The following is a 17,552-nucleotide window of genomic DNA, read 5'->3' as shown; positions in this document are numbered from 1 at the left end:
AAAATAAGAAAATCCGCAAGTGAAGAGACAGTGAGAACCGGTGCAAGCAGACTGTCTCTTTGCTTGCGGATTTTCTTATTTTTCCTTCTACCCTGAAGATGGAGGCGATATGTTCCTCCGAAACGTCGGTTAACACAACATCTACACGGTGCCACATCCCAGAAGACTGCTTTCTTCATAGCATCAGGATGTTTGCAAAAAATACAAGTGGGCAACCCTTGCTTCTTTAGCAGCAGGTATTTGTGACCCATATTATGAAGTGTAGCTTAAAATTGGTACACAAAATATTTCCAGATCCCCACTGTGTTTCCATACTTGCTTTAACAAATTAAGTGACATAATATCTCACTGAAAGCTCTTATTGTGTCATATTATACCAGATGCTGGTTCCAGGCCTCTTTCTTTGCAGTTTATTTTTGGAAGTTATGTTGAAAGGTTAAAATAGGGTGTCAGATCCCTGCATTATATGACTTGTGACACTAGGTTCATAAATATTACTAAATAATTAAGGAAATACTAACATGAAAAAGGTAAAGGGAAAGTTGTCCCTTAATTATTTAAACACCATGCCGTGAAGACGTGAGGAAGTAGAGGTATAGTGAGTGCCTTTACTCTTGACTTTCACAATAGATGAAGGAGAGTGTTCAGCTTCATACCCAGGGGAAAGAGCCCGGGCACCCATTGGATAGGGGTTTGGGTGGGCCCAGATCCAGTCTGCATGTTGTGGAAAATCTTTTGCCTCTGCGAGGAATTGAACCCCAGCTATCCAGCCCATAGCCCCTCGCTATACCATAAGCTGAATCTAACATTGTGTTGTAACATGTGACACAAACTTGACTTACGTACAAAAATCTGAATTGTGAACATGAAATGGTTAACTGAAATTAAGACTGATATAGATCATAGAAGAGAATATCAGATTGTGGCCATTTATGAAGATGTGAGATGTAAACTTCTCACGAGTGCATACAGGCCATGAACCCAACTTTGCGTGGTCCTGCAAGTGTTCATGCTCTAAATATAGATTACTGTCAAAGAATCAAATCAGAGGAAAGGGTGCTTTATGTCCTTGAATTTAACTGAAGCTTTTGTACTTGTGATGGCACATTTGCTTTGCTTTGATTATTCTTTTTTAAAATTTAATATAGACCCTGAGTTCAACTGTGTTATGATATGTGGAAATGTTTTCTGCTTTTTTTTTATCTTTGCGCGTTGAAACCGATGGTTTGTTTTCTTTTTGTTTCAAGCTGCCATTGAAAGTAAGTAATTTCATTTAGTGAGATGTATTTTTTTTTGGTTAATTTATGCAGGGTTTCATGGTATTGATATGTGTTTGTGTCATATAACCTGAAAATCTTGCAGTGTTTCACATAGCATATTTCTTGGCCAGACAAGATAGTGTGTGGCATTATTGTGTGTGTGCTCATGTTAGTGTGCATGGCTGTGTTTGATACAAGCATGAAGTTGCTGTTGTTCGTTATAATATGAAACATCTGGTTTTGTACAGTGTTTTGGAAGTTTTGAAGGGTCGATTATATGAATGACATTATTGTTTTAATAGGAAATTATTACTAACAACAGATAGTAATACAAAAGTATGAGGCATATTGTGCTTGAAATTAGGTACCAGTAGGTAATCTTTTCCACATTTAGTGTCCAGAGTTGCATTACCTGGTAGGTGAACTTAGAACATCATAATTTTGAAGAAGCACGAGGAGATGTTCCATAAAGGGATGTTCAAGATCGTACAAAATTAGAAATGAATTTATTTTTGTATGTGTATCTGTGTGAAAAGAAGTTGCACAGCATGAAGTAATATGTGACTACAAAGGAAAGGAAAAGAAATATCTATTTAGAAACATAAGTATGTATGTGGCTACAAAGGGAAGGAAAAGAAATATCTATCTAGAAACATAAGTATGTATATGTCTACAAGGGAAAGGAAAAGCAATATCTGTCTAGAAACATAAGTATGTATGTGGCTACAAAGGAAAGAAAAAAAAATATCTGTCTAGGAACATAAGTATGTATGTGGCTACAAAGGAAAGGAAAAAAAAATATCTGTCTAGAAACATAAGTATGTGTGCAGCTACAAAGGAAAGGAAAAGCAATATCTGTCTAGAAACATAAGTATGTGTGCAGCTACAAAGGAAAGGAAAAGCAATATCTGTCTAGGAACATAAGTATGTGTGCAGCTACAAAGGAAAGGAAAAGCAATATCTGTCTAGAAACATAAGTATGTGTGCAGCTACAAAGGAAAGGAAAAGCAATATCTGTCTAGAAACATAAGTATGTGTGCAGCTACAAAGGAAAGGAAAAGCAATATCTGTCTAGAAACATAAGTATGTGTGCAGCTACAAAGGAAAGGAAAAGCAATATCTGTCTAGAAACATAAGTATGTGTGCAGCTACAAAGGAAAGGAAAAGCAATATCTGTCTAGAAACATAAGTATGTGTGCAGCTACAAAGGAAAGGAAAAGCAATATCTGTCTAGAAACATAAGTATGTGTGCAGCTACAAAGGAAAGGAAAAGCAATATCTGTCTAGAAACATAAGTATGTGTGCAGCTACAAAGGAAAGGAAAAGCAATATCTGTCTAGAAACATAAGTATGTGTGCAGCTACAAAGGAAAGGAAAAGCAATATCTGTCTAGAAACATAAGTATGTGTGCAGCTACAAAGGAAAGGAAAAGCAATATCTGTCTAGAAACATAAGTATGTGTGCAGCTACAAAGGAAAGGAAAAGCAATATCTGTCTAGAAACATAAGTATGTGTGCAGCTACAAAGGAAAGGAAAAGAAATATCTGTCTAGGAACATAAGTATGTATGTGGCTACAGAGGAAAGGAAAAAAAAATATCTGTCTAGAAACATAAGTATGTATGTGGCTACAAAGGAAAGGAAAAGAAATATCTGTCTAGAAACATAAGTATGTGTGTGGCTACAAAGGAAAGAAAGTTGGCTGTAATAGACTCTGAAAATTTGAAAATCGAAAGGATACAAAGTCGTAGGAAATCCATTAAAAGTGTGGCGATGACTTTGGAACATATTTGAGACTAATGTGTGGTGAACAACAGAAGGAAAGAAAGAGAAGAGAAAGAAGGTACTTAGCAGAAGCCTTGTCTTGTCAGCCTCACTTTCTGCACTCACTAATGCTTGTTGTCATGTCTTTTTACGAGACTCCTCTTACACAGTATGTCTGTCCGTTATCATTTCACATCATAGAGTCTCATAAGCCACTGCCATTGCAGTGTAGTTTTTGACTTTGAGGCAAAACTGAGCACAGTAGTGTCAGCATATATCTTTTAAAAAAAAATCACACACACACCATGCAGATATACAAAATAGTTTGAAATGACATAACTTTGAAATGGTGGTGAATTGGGCAGTTATTTGCTCATTTTCTTTGCTTCAAATTATCTCAACAGCCTCCTAAAGTTAGGACTTTGCATCGCTCTGTGTGTGTGTGCGTGCGTGCATGCATGTGTGTAGGGAGTGCATGCATGCACATAATTTCTTACTTATAATTCATGGAACAAGATTAGCCACTAGTTTATACATCAGTATACTGAAATTATTTAAAAATACTGAATGTGGAAGAGGTGGTGCATTACCTATATGGTATTGAAAGCATAAGTAATTTGTGCACTAAGTATTATATAGGTAATGCAGAACATCTTTCATGTTCTAGTGAAGGTAGTGAAAGTAATGGTTCCATTGTCACTTCCAACCTTATGTCATTCCAGCTTTCACAATACCATACTGTATCCTTGTAAACTCTCACCATATGTGCAGTCAAGAATAATCATCATATATTTTAAGTTGCAAGGAATCTGTTCAGTCTGTCTGAACCAAATTCTGTTTCTGCAGAACCCTTCATAATTCATCTCATACAGTAATTCGGCTCCATCTAAACAGCAACTTTTGTCTTGTCATATCTTGTCTTATTGTATTGTGTACATTGCAGTAAATCTATGGAGATGGTTTAGGAGTGATTACATTCCATAGAAATAGGTTGTATTTCAGACAGTTCGGATGCCCTGGTTATCTCCGTTGAGTATACTTTTGATTTGCTGTCACCATTGAATCAAAGAAGTTCTCACCAGCCTGTAGATCTTCCCTGTAAGTATTAGTAGGAACCACTGATAGTTGTTTTGCCTTGAAGAAGGAGACAGAAAATATCTCCAATATGTTTGATATTCAGCCTACTTCCACGTAATGCCATTGTGTGGAAACTGGATCGACATGTGTGCCAGAAAGAAGTATTTATGCCTCCCAAAACAACCGTTTGTTCCAAGAGAGTTTTGGTAGAAAGCAATGAACTTGAGGCTGGTGAACAAGGTCTCCTCTTCTGTTGCTGCAGACCAAGGTTGTGAACCAGATCTTGGTGTTATTGAAGATATGGCATATGTCCACTCAACACATGTGCTAAATAGGGAGAAACCGTATGCACTTATTTCCCAAGGTTCAGAACTGTGGGAGGTGATATGCTTATCTATTGATCAAATGTCAGAACCAGGTGCAATAAGAAACATCAGAAGATGGAACAGTTTTCAGGGACTGTGATCAGGAGAGCACATTAAGCATCAAAGAAAACAAAATTACAAAAGTAATAAACCCAATGTAACCCCAGATTTTAAAATAAAATAGTTTTTTGTTAGATAGGTAGCGAACTATGATCAAAATAGAGAGGCATGACAGCAGCTTTATGAAAAAAAACATGTAAAATAAAAGAAGTATATGCATATTAATTTCTTTTTTCATATAACAACATTGTATAGAGTAAGAAAAACACATGGACAACTGTAGAGGCCAGGTGCTTTCAAAATGTGATCACAGAGATTTCATGATTGTATGGGTAGTTCAGAAATTACCTGCAATGTTTTGTATACTTGTTAAAATGAAGTAAGACTTCTTTTTATTGCTAGTGGGGTGAGACTAAGTCCCTTGCACTGTGGCCACTTCTGGCCTATTGTCCTAGCCCCAGGTGTTAGGTGAGGGAGATTGTGGAGTAATTGGTGGAATGAAGATTGGCAGGGGAAACCTAAGTACTTGGAGAAAACCTGCCCCAGTGTCACTTTGTCCACCACAAATCCCACTTGGCCAGATCTAGGATTGAACCCGGCCCACTGCAGTGGGAAGCCAGTGATTAACTGCTTGAGTTATGGCGCAGCCTTTAGTAAGGCTTTAGACTTGAGTATATTCTCGTACTGATTTCTGGGAATTTTTCTTGAAGTGATGATGGTAATGTTTCTGTTGCATATGTTTCAGATGTCATTTTATTTAACAATTTAGTTATGTTGTTTAGAGTCACTTCCTTTCAGATGGCAGTTCGAACATATGTTACTCCCTTTTATGTTGCATCTTCCCAATTGGTCATCTGTTTATCAGATGTTGTCCTGTGTTTGTGTATGTATTGCTGCAACAGTGCCTGATTGTTTTCTTCATTGGTACACTTAGTTGCATGAATAACTACAATCGAACCAGCACATTGGCATTTATAACATGACTTTAATCCTTTTGCAGTCAGGTATTTATGTTGTGCAGTGACTGTTGTGAGATTGGAAAGAAAATACAGGGTGGAGCAGAGGAAACGCATGTTTTTCACATAAGAATAACCTTGTTGTTTAAAAAAACTTTTTAATTGCACAAAAAAGAAGGTATATTAATGCAGTTTTAACTTACATTATGTACAGAAAATAATGCCAGTCAGATGACGTCCTTCTTGCTGGACACACATTTGTCTCCAACATGTCTTCCGGCACAGCTGTGATTTCTTAACGAATGGAAAGTTTTAGCTCTTGGGTTGTTCGTGGTCTGTTCATGTACACTCTTGCCTTGAGATATCCCCACAAAAAAAAAAGTTACAAACCAATAGATCAGGGGAGCACGGGGGCCAAGAAACATCACTGAAATGGGAGATCACATGTTGGGGGACATGCGTTGAACAACTTCCATCGATGCTCTCGCTGTGTGAGCTGTGGCACCATCCTGTTGGAACCACATTTGCCTCATGTTTACTCAATGCCTTAGGTATGTCATCTCCATTTCGGTGATGATTCTTGGCCCCTGCACTCCCCTGATCTATCGGTTTGTGGGGATACCTCAAGGCAAGAGTGTACACGAACAGACCAGGAACAACCCAAGAGCTGAAACTTTCCATTCATCAAGAATCTGGCAGCTGTGCCAGAAGACATGTTGGAGAATGTGATGCAGAATTTTGAGGAGAGGCTCCAAATGTGTGTCCAGCAAGAATGACATCATCTAACTGACATTATTTTCCATACATAATGTAAGTTAAAATTGCATTAATATACCTTCTTTTTTCTGCAATTAAAAAGTTTTTTTTTTTAAACAACAAGGTTATTCTTATGTGAAAAACATGCATTTCCTCTGCTCCACCCTGTATGAATAGATTAGACTGCACTACGTCATGTGTAGTTCTGAGAGGTATCCAAGAGGGGACATTAGGTTTTGGTTTTTGCTGCTTTTAAGTATGATGTATGGAAATATGAAATTTCAGTACATCACGCAACAGTCAATTGTACCATGAATGTCAGGAACATCGAGCAAAGGGTCATATATTTGCATTGTGATCCTGAGGGGCTAAACCACATGTAATGACTGAAGCTTTAAAAGGACGGATTGCAGTCCATTGCATTCACTTCTAAAAGTAAAAAATTATTGTTTGGGAATGTTAGCAAATGAAGTTTAACTTAAAGACAGAATTTATATGTTCCTACCATGAATTTTGGGATTATGGATTGTATTTGTGTACATGCATATTAAGTCGTCGTAGAAGGATTTGATTTACGTGATGAGTATGGGGAATAAATAACATATTCATGACTGTTACTACAGAGCTCAATTCGGTTTTATAATTATAGTAAAATTAAATGAAAGTGAAATTCACCAAACCTAAAACTTCAAAATAACATGTAAAATTGTGTTGTGGAATAAACAGTTAAAATCTAGTCAGTTACAAGATTGAGAGGGATATGTCCTAAACAGATGTCAAATATATTAAGGAAGTTATAGACAAACTTGTTATGTTGAGACACAGTTTGTATTGTAGTGCCTTGAAAGTGCCCTATCCCTGTCCAGTAGGAACATACGGTTGTATTTATGAATGCAAATTTACACCAAACACAGATTTTACTGATTTAAAAATATTTTCAAAGTTTATCCTTGTAGCAAAATTTGCTTTCTTCTGTAACTACCCTGATAATTCAACTGAGGAGTCTTGATGCTGGAAAATAGTATATGTAAATTGATTGGCAGGTTAGTTTCTCCATATGCTGCCCCACCATTTTAGTGGTAAACAACTGATGGCAGATGTGGTTTGAGTTTTATTTTTAAAAATTGACTTTGAACATAGAACACATCCCAAATTTAATTATGCAGTTTACACATGCATACAAAACAAATTTTCCAGATGTCATGGGCAAGTTGTTAAACATGTCTCAATATTTAAGTACCTGATAATATTAATAAGTGCAAACAAGGTGTGTGATGGGGTTAACAATTCTGCAAATTATAATCATTATTGAATCCAAATATTACTCTTGTTCAAAACAATAAAGATACACACATGCACACATACACAAGACATACAGTGGAACTCAGATTTATTATTTCTCAGTTTAGAGTTCTCTATCATTTAACATTCAGTTTTAATGGTCGCAAATCAATAATTTCAGTGTTAAATTCCTTCCATTTAAGGTATTCCTCTGTTGGTGTTCAGATCCATTGCTTTCCATAGAAATCTTAAATGGGCGTTTCACTGTTCATAACCATTTTCACAGAGGACATTCTTAGTCTCATTGTGAGCCTAGAAGCAGTGGAGAGTGAATGTCTTTGGGGAACCAAATGAGAAGCGGAGCATGCTGTGAGTTGTGAATTAGTTAACTGCAAGATGCTAGAGGAGAAAAGTGAAATAGTAGTGGATGGAAGGAAGCTGATATTAGGATCTTAAGTGACTATGGACTGTCAGAAAAGAGGTTAACAGGCCATGGAGACTCATAGGGTTGTGAGATGTCAAGGCTCCCACATTTTCTAGCCAGATAGCTCACAGATGGCGGTGACGTTGTCAGCCTTACACATCGCCCACACTTTATTCAAAGAAGATTCATGGTACTCATTTCTGTTAGAGACTGAGTTGACCCCATGGCCATAGTGCAGCTGGAAAGATTAGGCCAATTGCAAAATCCAGGGACCTCACTGGAAACTGAACCCGTGACTTTCCATCTTGTAGCATAGCGCCTCAACCAACTATGCTACCACATGCCCCCTACTGACAGATCATACACAACAGTTCCAAAACACTATAAACATTACAATACATCTGCCATCTTGAAACACTTAATGTATTTCAGTTACATCTGTCATTGTTCTTAATAATCTTTTATAAAGCATAATCCTTATCCATTGCAAGTAGGACACATGTTCAAATGACATTTCTTTAAGTTCTAAGTGACTTGGTTAATGACCTTCAAATTGGCAACTTCTTCCCAGGATATTCTGTACAGGGACGGACTTTATGATTTATGCAGGTCATCTAGTATTGTTAGGATAGTGCAGTCAGGGAGGTTATGTTGTTCTAAAAGTGTAATGTAGATGGTTGAAAAACATGCATACAGAAATTTTATGAGGAATATTCCTGGAAAGCAGGCACCAGAAGGGGATAAGAGAATAGCAGTGTACAGTGTTTTGTGGATACAAAGAGTTCCTGCATGAGAAGTTGAGTTTTGAAGTCTCACCAATGTTCTCATGAGGATAATGATAATTTTTGTGCATATAAAGTTTTCCTTGTAAAAATTCTCTCACTTTAAAAGTTCGCTTTCTTGCAACTTTTATACAGAAATCTCCCATTTAATATGTTTAAAATAATACTTATAAATCACACACAATGTGCAAGTTTGATCGTAACATATTTAAAACACTTTAAAACCATGATTTATTTCTTGATCATCCGACTGTACCATAGCTGATATCAGTTATGGACTTCTTAAGTTGTACCTGTCGTACTGACTCCTCAATCTCAGTTTCACAGTTTTTGTTATGCTTCTTTTACTAAGTGAAGCATATCATTGAACACTTTTTTCTAGTCATTTGCCTTACAGCATTCATGCCTTTGTCTAGCTAGCGTGGTGTTATATGTGTATGCAAGTTTGATAAGAGCAAGACTTTCTTTACATGCATTATGGTGTAAATTAATTGAAATGAAATATGGTGGCAGTTCAAATTAAACAGAAAGCAGTGACTTTGCAGGAGAAACCTAATATTGTACAAGAAGTGGAAGCAAATCCAAATACAGCACTTGTTCAGATGCTTATGTTATTTGTATCATTTGTAGTTGAAATATGATGAGCAGCTGCTTGGGATCAAAACGCAAAAGTGGATTCAGAAAATTCTGAATTTTCCTTTTAAAAAGTTTTCCTCTTTGAGAAGTACTTTTTGAACAATCCCCTGAAATACTTCCCATTAGGAAAACACTGTATAAGTTCTGAGCATGGGTGGTTGTTGAAAACTCTTTTGAAAGATCATAAAGTACTTTATTCCACATTAACACAGTCATCTGCATGTCTAGGATCATAATCTTAGCCCAATTACAAAGTTAAGTGAATGCATTGCATGTGTGAATCTTCATGTTGTCAGAGTTCAGTTATTGTGTTTCATATGCCACATATTTACCTTTGTCAATTAGCACTCTGGTAATCAAGAAGAATTTAAAAATTCGAACCATGCTTTGTTTTAATATAATATGAATGCATATATTGTTGTGATTAATGTTGATGGTTTTGCTGTAAAAGTTTGATGCAATATTTTTTTTATATTCACTTCTTAGAAAGTTGTGTAGTTTCTATGATGAAATAAGTGAAAGGTGGCATTAACATCCTTGTTCATAGAAAGTATTGTCACATGATAGAGTGTGACTTAGACAGGTTTTGGATTGATGACTTGATTTATTGTACACTTTGGTACAGTGCGTGACTACAGTTTACAGTTTACTGTTACACACACCAGTGTCCAGTCACATTTTCCAACAGTGGATGTTCCCCTTTCTCTGTGTTCCTAAACTGTCCCCAACCTCACCTGCCACATTCTACCAGCAACAGCTCACAATGTCTGAACCCCAACAGTTCTCTTACTAACTGCATCAGAGTCAGAGTTAATTTATGACTGGCGGTTCACCACCATCAGTTTATCTTGGTGCCTAGTCCTTATGTAACATTCTCTCTGACAAGATGATGAGTTTGTCTTATGAATATGCTTAGCCTTTGGCAATTGTACATATTGCACATCTAGCATATTATTTAAAATTTGTCCTTGTGCGCTGTGTTCAAGTCACTTGTCAGTCCAGGCTTTACAAAGGAGATCACGCTTATCTTACTTATCTTGGCTTCAACGGCAGCTTAGTCACTTGAACGGTCATAAGCTTGAACCCCACAAAGTTTGAACTGCTTATATTTTCTACTGACTGCAACAAAAGTCAAAGTTAGGTTACAACCGACAGTCAGTCGGCCAGTCTGTCTTGGTGTCACGCACCCATCTGGGGCCCAAGAAGACCAGATTTTTATTGCTGTCAGGCAGTTGCGGGTTTGTTGATGTGGGGTGCTCTCTCTATCAAGATCTGTTGTTACAATTAATTACTGCTGGTCCTTGCCAGCACAGTCATTCTTAGGTCAGTGTTCCGTGGGATGCATGACCATATTTTACTGCCTCAGATTTGAAGCTTCCTCAACATGGAGGGCCAGGCCCCAGTATTTATATCCCCAGGAATAGGGTGATCCTGTTTTACCCCCAGGCACTGAGTCCCCTTTTTGTCACCTCCTGTCACTTGTAAGGCTACAGTGGAGGTACTGGAACCCACCTCTATGCAGGGGTAATTATAACGGATAACTGGTCCCACTTGTAACATCTCAGCATGGACTACATAGAAAAAATGCTTCCTATTATTGCTGTATTCTCCTGTTGCCGTGGAAACATGCTAGTTTGCGGAGTTGTTACTTAGCAGCAGCTGTAGTGTAGTTGCTTATTTTGCAGCCATTGCCTAGTAACAGGTAAGCAGACTCTCCAGACCAGATGGATCATTATTTAGGTTCAAGAGCATAATTTTTCTTGTCGATAACCAATATGCTGATACTGTAGAGGCAGTGACGTTGCAGGATGCTTTATCGGTTTCTTCCCTGGAGTTAATTTGAATTCTAGATTAAATTAATTCAAAAGCCAGGCTTTGAAACCACTCCCAATCTGTGAATTTGTCACTAGTGTCTGAGGAATTCCTAGTTGTAACATGATCCAGTAGGTTGAAAACAATTAGTAGGTGATCTGAGTCCAGAATATCAGAGACAACGACTTCCGACAGTCAGACATTCTTGTGCACAACAGTATTGAGCAGGTCACCATTTCCTGCAGGAGAGTAATGAGTAGGACACTGTGGTGCTGAAATTTCAACCTCATAAATATGCAATAAATTCAGTAGTTTTGCGCATGAACATTAGAAACTATGCTATTCCAAAATTGATGTTTAGCATTCAGATCTCCTATCAGGAGTGACTTATGTCTAATGCTTAAGAGCTCAGTGACTTCTGCATTATTCCAGGCATAGTCTGGTGTCTTATAGACTGCTGCAAGTAGCACTTATTATGAATTGGCCTGCAGACTCCTGTAGCTACTGTTGAAACAAGGGGAGGCAAATCTACATGATTATTGGGAATGCCTCTCTAACTGCAAAGGAAATCCAGCCTTTTCTTCCTGAAAAGTGGTCAGTCAGGCCAATAAAAGTGATTATCTGGAACAAAGAACCTCTAATGGGGTTTGAGATGTGTCTGAGAGCAGAGCCACATCTGTATTTAAGTCTTGCAGCTGTTTACTGAGCTCATAGCGCTGCCTCCAAATTCCATTTGCATTAAATACTTTGACTTAGCTGCCATTTTATTTTATTCAGTACCATTTTTATAATGATCATTATTTTGTCTTTTCCTGACACAGCTTTACTGAGTTCTGTCATGATGTGTTGCACTACCGTAGTGACTTTTATCATCTCACTGTTAGACAAACTTGGACCCTGTGCTGATAGAATTTCCTGCTGTGGTAGATGCTGCTGCACAGAGGTTTGAAAGCTCTTCCCACATGTCTGCTCTGCCTGTGGTTGTTGGTGTTGCTTGTCTTGATGCAGTGCAACTGCGTGGGACCGCTTTGGCGAGGTGAACTTAGAGAAGAATATCCCCCCAGAGGATTCCTTTGGGAGCTCGTTGCACTTTTCTCCTTTGCAGTTCTCCTTTCCCATGGCTGCAACCTCAATATGACGCTGGATGAGGTTTCTGTCCTACTAGGATCCAATTGCAGCAGCTTGGCATAGATTCTGTATTTGTCTTTTCAGGGCATCCCCTATGCAGGTGGTCACCACTGCACCACAAACATGTAGGAGGTTGCTTCCAGTTGGCCCATATGTGGCCAAAGTTTTGGCAGTTGTAGCACTATGTAAGGCCAATCTGAGCTCTGTATAACTCTACCTTGATGATAGTATGGTTAAGCCTATTCAGCTTGAATATCTCATGATATTTCATGTTTCTTGTTAAGGTAACAAGGAACAGAGGGAGGGTTTCTCCGTCCTGCTTATAGCATCTCGGCATGGATCACACAGAAAAGACTGCTTCCCATTATTGCTGTATTCTCTTGTTGCCGTGGAAACTTGCTTGTTTGCGGAGCTGTTACTTAGCAGAAGATGTTGAATAGATGCTTATTTCACAGTTGTTGCCTAGCAACGGGTCTACATGCCACTGTATATTTCTTGCAGGGTATGCCTGAAGCCTGGGCACGTTTGCTCATGAGTTCCAACATTAGCAAACAGGAACAAAAGAAGAATCCTCAAGCTGTACTTGATGTACTCAACTGGTTTGATAGTTCCAGTAAAGAAGCAAAAGGATCCAAGTATATGACAACTACAAAAATGGTTGGTAAGTATGCAAGAGTTACTCTTCAATTTTGTCTGTCTCTAATAATTTCATGCACTCTTATATAACATTACTTGGACAAATTCAGAAATTGTTTCTGATGATTAATAATTGCGTAGCACTTAAATTATTGTTTTATAATGCTGGAATTTTGAAGAACTTAAATGACGCATCACTGCTGAAATGTATATTGCCTTGCATAGTATTGTATGTAAGTGTCATGAATATATCTGAAATAATTCACTCTACTTTAGATGAAAGGATAAGCGCCAGTTTTATAATGCATGTAACAGAGTAAATTCATTAAACTTATATCAAGGAAATAATGAACATTGGTGTAGGTTTAAGTCAGGTGTGTGTTCTCTGGCCCTACCTATGTTGCATGCCTCTCCTCTGTCAGTATCAACAACAAACCCAAAACTCAGAGAAAGATCATGGTAGTTATAATACAAGTGACACCTGGTGGACATGTGGGATGGATTGTAGAGGGAGCTAGTTGCCCTTCAAATGAGTGGGGAGAATCTGTGTTCTTTCTCTAACATGGTTTTATAATTAATAATTCCTGTTGTGTGGTACATTAATGGAGGAACACAGACTGAGGGTGTTTGAGTACAGGGTGTTGAGAATATTTGAACCGAAGGGGGATGAAGTGACAGGAGGTTGGAGAAAACTGCATAATGAGGAGCTTCATAACTTGTACTCTTCTGCAAGTATAATTAGAATGATCAAGTCAAACAGGATGAGGTGGGCAGGGCATGTAGAATGAATGGGGAGAAGAAGAATGCATATAGGATATTGGTGGGAAAGACAGAAAGAAAGAAACCACTGGGAAGACCAAATCATAGGTGGATGGATAATATTAAAATGGATCTTAGAGAGATAGAATGGGATGGTACGGATTGGTCTGGCTCAGGATAAAGACTAGTGGAGTGCTCTTGTGAACACGGTAATGAACCTTAGGGTTCCATAAAAATGCTGGGAAGTTCTTCAGGAGCTGCAGATTTGGCTTCTCCTCAAGAAGAGCTCAGCTCCATAAGTAAGTAATTGTATGGTACCAATTCTTTAAATCTCACTGTTGCTTATTCAGCCCCTTGCCCTTCTGATGTCCGGTGCCTTTCTCAGTAGTGTGAATTATTTGTATACTCTTACCTTCTGCAAGCCTTGAGAGGTGGATCTTATTATGGGAACTGGAAGAGGACTCTGTCAATTGAATGAAGCACAATGGGGTCTTGTGTTGGCATAACATCTTTAGTATTGAAACTTCACAAATGTTACTTCTGACCATGAAGTTATCTCTTGGAGTGGGGTAGGATAATAATCTGTGTTTACATGTTGGATTTGAGATCCTCACAGCAGTGACTGTGGAGCTTTCTGTCTTCTGGGGTGTAACACCATGTAGTCAGGTGAAATTCACCTACAGCTTCTGTAACCGCACCATGCTGGGACCTCGGGAATATTTTTTCATTTACATTGTTTATTACCATGCACTACATGGACACGAAATGTAGTACTGTTAACAATAGACGATACACAATTGACTCCAGCACCAGCAGACGCCAAGGACAACATCCGGTCTTTCTGAGGGACAAGCAAACTGCAGGTCTCTTGAAAACCCAGAACGGAGCAGGAAGTATCCCGCTGTGTTCTCTGGGGATTTCAATGCTTAACTGCGAGGGTTCGAGCCTTTGAAAATTTGAGATTTGACAAGAAACGAATCGCAATAATTTTCGAAGGGGCGTACCGAGCGATTGTTAGCGTACCTCCATTTATTTAAGAGCTGTCAGAGGGACCGTGTTGTACTTAGGCCCAAATTAACATGGATCTGGATAGGGATTGGCTGAATGCAAATGAGAGAAACACCCAAATTTTAGGTTCAGCCAATCAGCAAAATTTCAGAGGAGAGGAATCCAGGCGTTCCCGGAACCGTCGGGACTTCTGCCTCTCCAGAACAGTCAGTCATCAGAACGAAATAAGAGTAGTCGGTCAGTACAAGGCAATAAGAGCAGTCAGTTATTACAAGTTATTACAAGTTATTACAAGTCAGTACGAGTCATCAGAAGGAAATAGCGGGAGTCATTAGCCCAAGGGAATAACCGGAATCAGTAGTAACCTACTGGACGTTAAATCGGTGTTGGCCCGAGTCCAGTGTACAATTCAAAGTGCTACAGCCGGGTAATAGGTAATTGTAGTGAACATCCACAATAAACGCAACATTATTGGTGAAGTGCGAGTTGTTTTCAGTGTTCTCTCTCTCCTTGTGTGAGCAAGGCCCAGAAGTCGCCCTGAGACAGAATCTCGTCCTACCGTCTGAGCAGTCGGAACCCCAAACGCCTGCCTATCCAAATCCCCACCTTGTTTTCCCCGTTCCAAACTCGTGGATTTCACCCAAGTCCACTGGCGCCCATACAAATTCAAATTCAGAGCAATCCCACACCCTAACCTGAACCAGAAAGCAACAGGAAGCGGCGGATGCAAGTGGAGACCACAAAGGGGCGAACGTGAATGACAGGTATAAGTGACTACCAACTCGTGAGGCTTGAAGTCTCACTGAGCGGTAAGGACGACGAAAAGGAGGGTGGTAAGACTTCAGAGTAGTGTATCACATGCATCTTCATGGTCAAGCTGTGTGCATTATGCCGGTTTCTTGTTTGGCTTTCTCTCCTGCCCCAGAGATGGTTATATGTTCCTCTGAAATGTCTGTTGACTTTCCACTGTAATACACAGCATTGTATTCCAGAAGACAGAACTCTACTTTTACATGATTTAAAAGCATGATAAAAATTAGTCAGTTTATTTTTACAAAGAATGTAGACTATATTTGTTGGAAATAATTTAGTTATTATATCTCCAGTTAATTCACTTGTAAGCTGCAATACTCATACTATGAAACAATTAATTCCAACTGTTCATAAATTCTTCTGTTAAAATTAAACATGCATTTGTAACGAATCTGGCAAATTTTACTATTAAGTTTGCATCTAAATGTCAGTTTTTGGAAAACTATAATATAAAGTGGATAGCATACTCATATTATGAGTATATTGAGGTAGTAAACATAGATTTAATTGAGGCTGTATATTTTGCAAGATATGTTACACCATTTCTTTAATATCTGCTATTTTAAAGTTTCAGTTTGAAAGAATTAATATGTTAGGTTCATAAGGATGCATTATAACATTTTATTTCACTGTGTAAATTTCTCTCACTGTGTACCATTCTGGTCTGTATTACACTGTTTAATTGTCAGTAAAAATGAAGTGCTTTACAAATTTGAATAGAACTAATGTAGGTTGTGTAGGGCATACCAAAGTATATGTATAGAAAGATTAATTCAGTTCAGTTGATTTATTGTAAAGAAAAGTAATTTATGTTGTTAATATTTAAAGTAGGATTTCATTTACGAGGGTCATACTGAAAGTCATGAGCAACAATTTTTTGTAAAGTAAAATGCTTTATTATTGACAAACCAAATACACCACCTCAATCTACAGACCTTTCTTTATTTTTCCACATAATCGCCACCACTTTGTACACATTTCTCCCAGCGTTCTGGGAGTTTGAAAATTCCCCTTCTATAAAATTCCATTCCAGCCATCTGAAGACACTGATGCACTGCTTTCTGAATTGCCTCCCTTATCTCAAAATGTTGTCCACGCAGCTGATCCTTCACAAATCCGAAAAGATGGTAGTCGGAGGGTGCCAGATCAGGGCTATAGGAGGGGTGTGGAAGAACTTGCCACCCCATCTTTGCAATTGCTTTCAATGTGAGGCGAGCGGCGTGGAGGCAAGCGTTGTCATGCAGGATGATGATGTTTCGTCCCGGACGTTTATCGCGCAATGCACGATGTAGCTTGTGCAGCGTCTGGACATAACGAGCAGCATTGACGGTTTGCCCAGGTTCCAGGAATTCGGCCAGAGTAAACCCCTCTGCATCCCAGAAGACTGTGCCCATCACCTTCGCAGCTGATGGCACTGTCTTTGCCTTCTTTTTTGATGGAGAATGCAAATGGTGTCATTCCATACTCTGCCATTTCGTTTCAGGCTCGAAATGGTGAAACCAGCTTTCGTCACCTGTCACAATACAGAGCAAAAAGTCATCGCTTTCGTGTCGATATCTCTGCAGCAGTTCTGAGATGATGGCTTTTTGCCGACCTTTGTGGTCTTCGGCCAATAACTGCGGGACCCAACGAGCACAAACTTTCCTATAGCCCAAGCTTTCAATCATCTCCTGTATTGCACTGTGCCCTATTCCAAGTTTTCGGGCTATTGTGTCCACAGTCACACGCCTGTCATCTTGAATTATCTCATCCACTCTTTCCTTGTTGCATTCAGTTGAGGCTGTTCGAGGACGACCGCTCTGAGGCTCATCTTCGATGCTGGTGTTCCCATCTTTAAAATGTTTCACCCATCTTCGAACACTGCTTGCACCCATGCACACACTTCCATAAGCACACTGAAGTCTCTGGTGAATTTCTGCAGCAGGGATTTCCTCTTTCACAAGAAATTCGATGACAGCACGCTGGCATAATGACATATGTTTGTTGGCCATTTTGCTAGGAGTGATACTGGTCACGTGATGCTTCCATTGCTACTGTT

General features: G+C 38.8%; 1 protein-coding gene across 2 annotated transcripts in view; it reads left to right on the top strand.

Moving 5' to 3' along the window:
• LOC111868705 (serine/threonine-protein kinase PAK 3) overlaps positions 1–17,552 on the top strand; it is a 46,880-nt gene that overhangs the window by 4,587 nt on the left and 24,741 nt on the right. For both annotated transcript variants that reach the window (XM_023859608.2, XM_023859609.1), the window contains one exon: positions 12,800–12,959. In XM_023859608.2, coding sequence (XP_023715376.1) covers positions 12,800–12,959 — 160 coding nt within the window. The remainder of the gene's footprint in view (positions 1–12,799; positions 12,960–17,552) is intronic.

Source organism: Cryptotermes secundus, unplaced genomic scaffold, assembly GCF_002891405.2.
Source record: "Cryptotermes secundus unplaced genomic scaffold, Csec_1.0 scaffold1359, whole genome shotgun sequence".
NCBI lineage: Eukaryota > Metazoa > Arthropoda > Insecta > Blattodea > Kalotermitidae > Cryptotermes > Cryptotermes secundus.
This window is presented reverse-complemented; position numbering and strand designations above follow the sequence as displayed.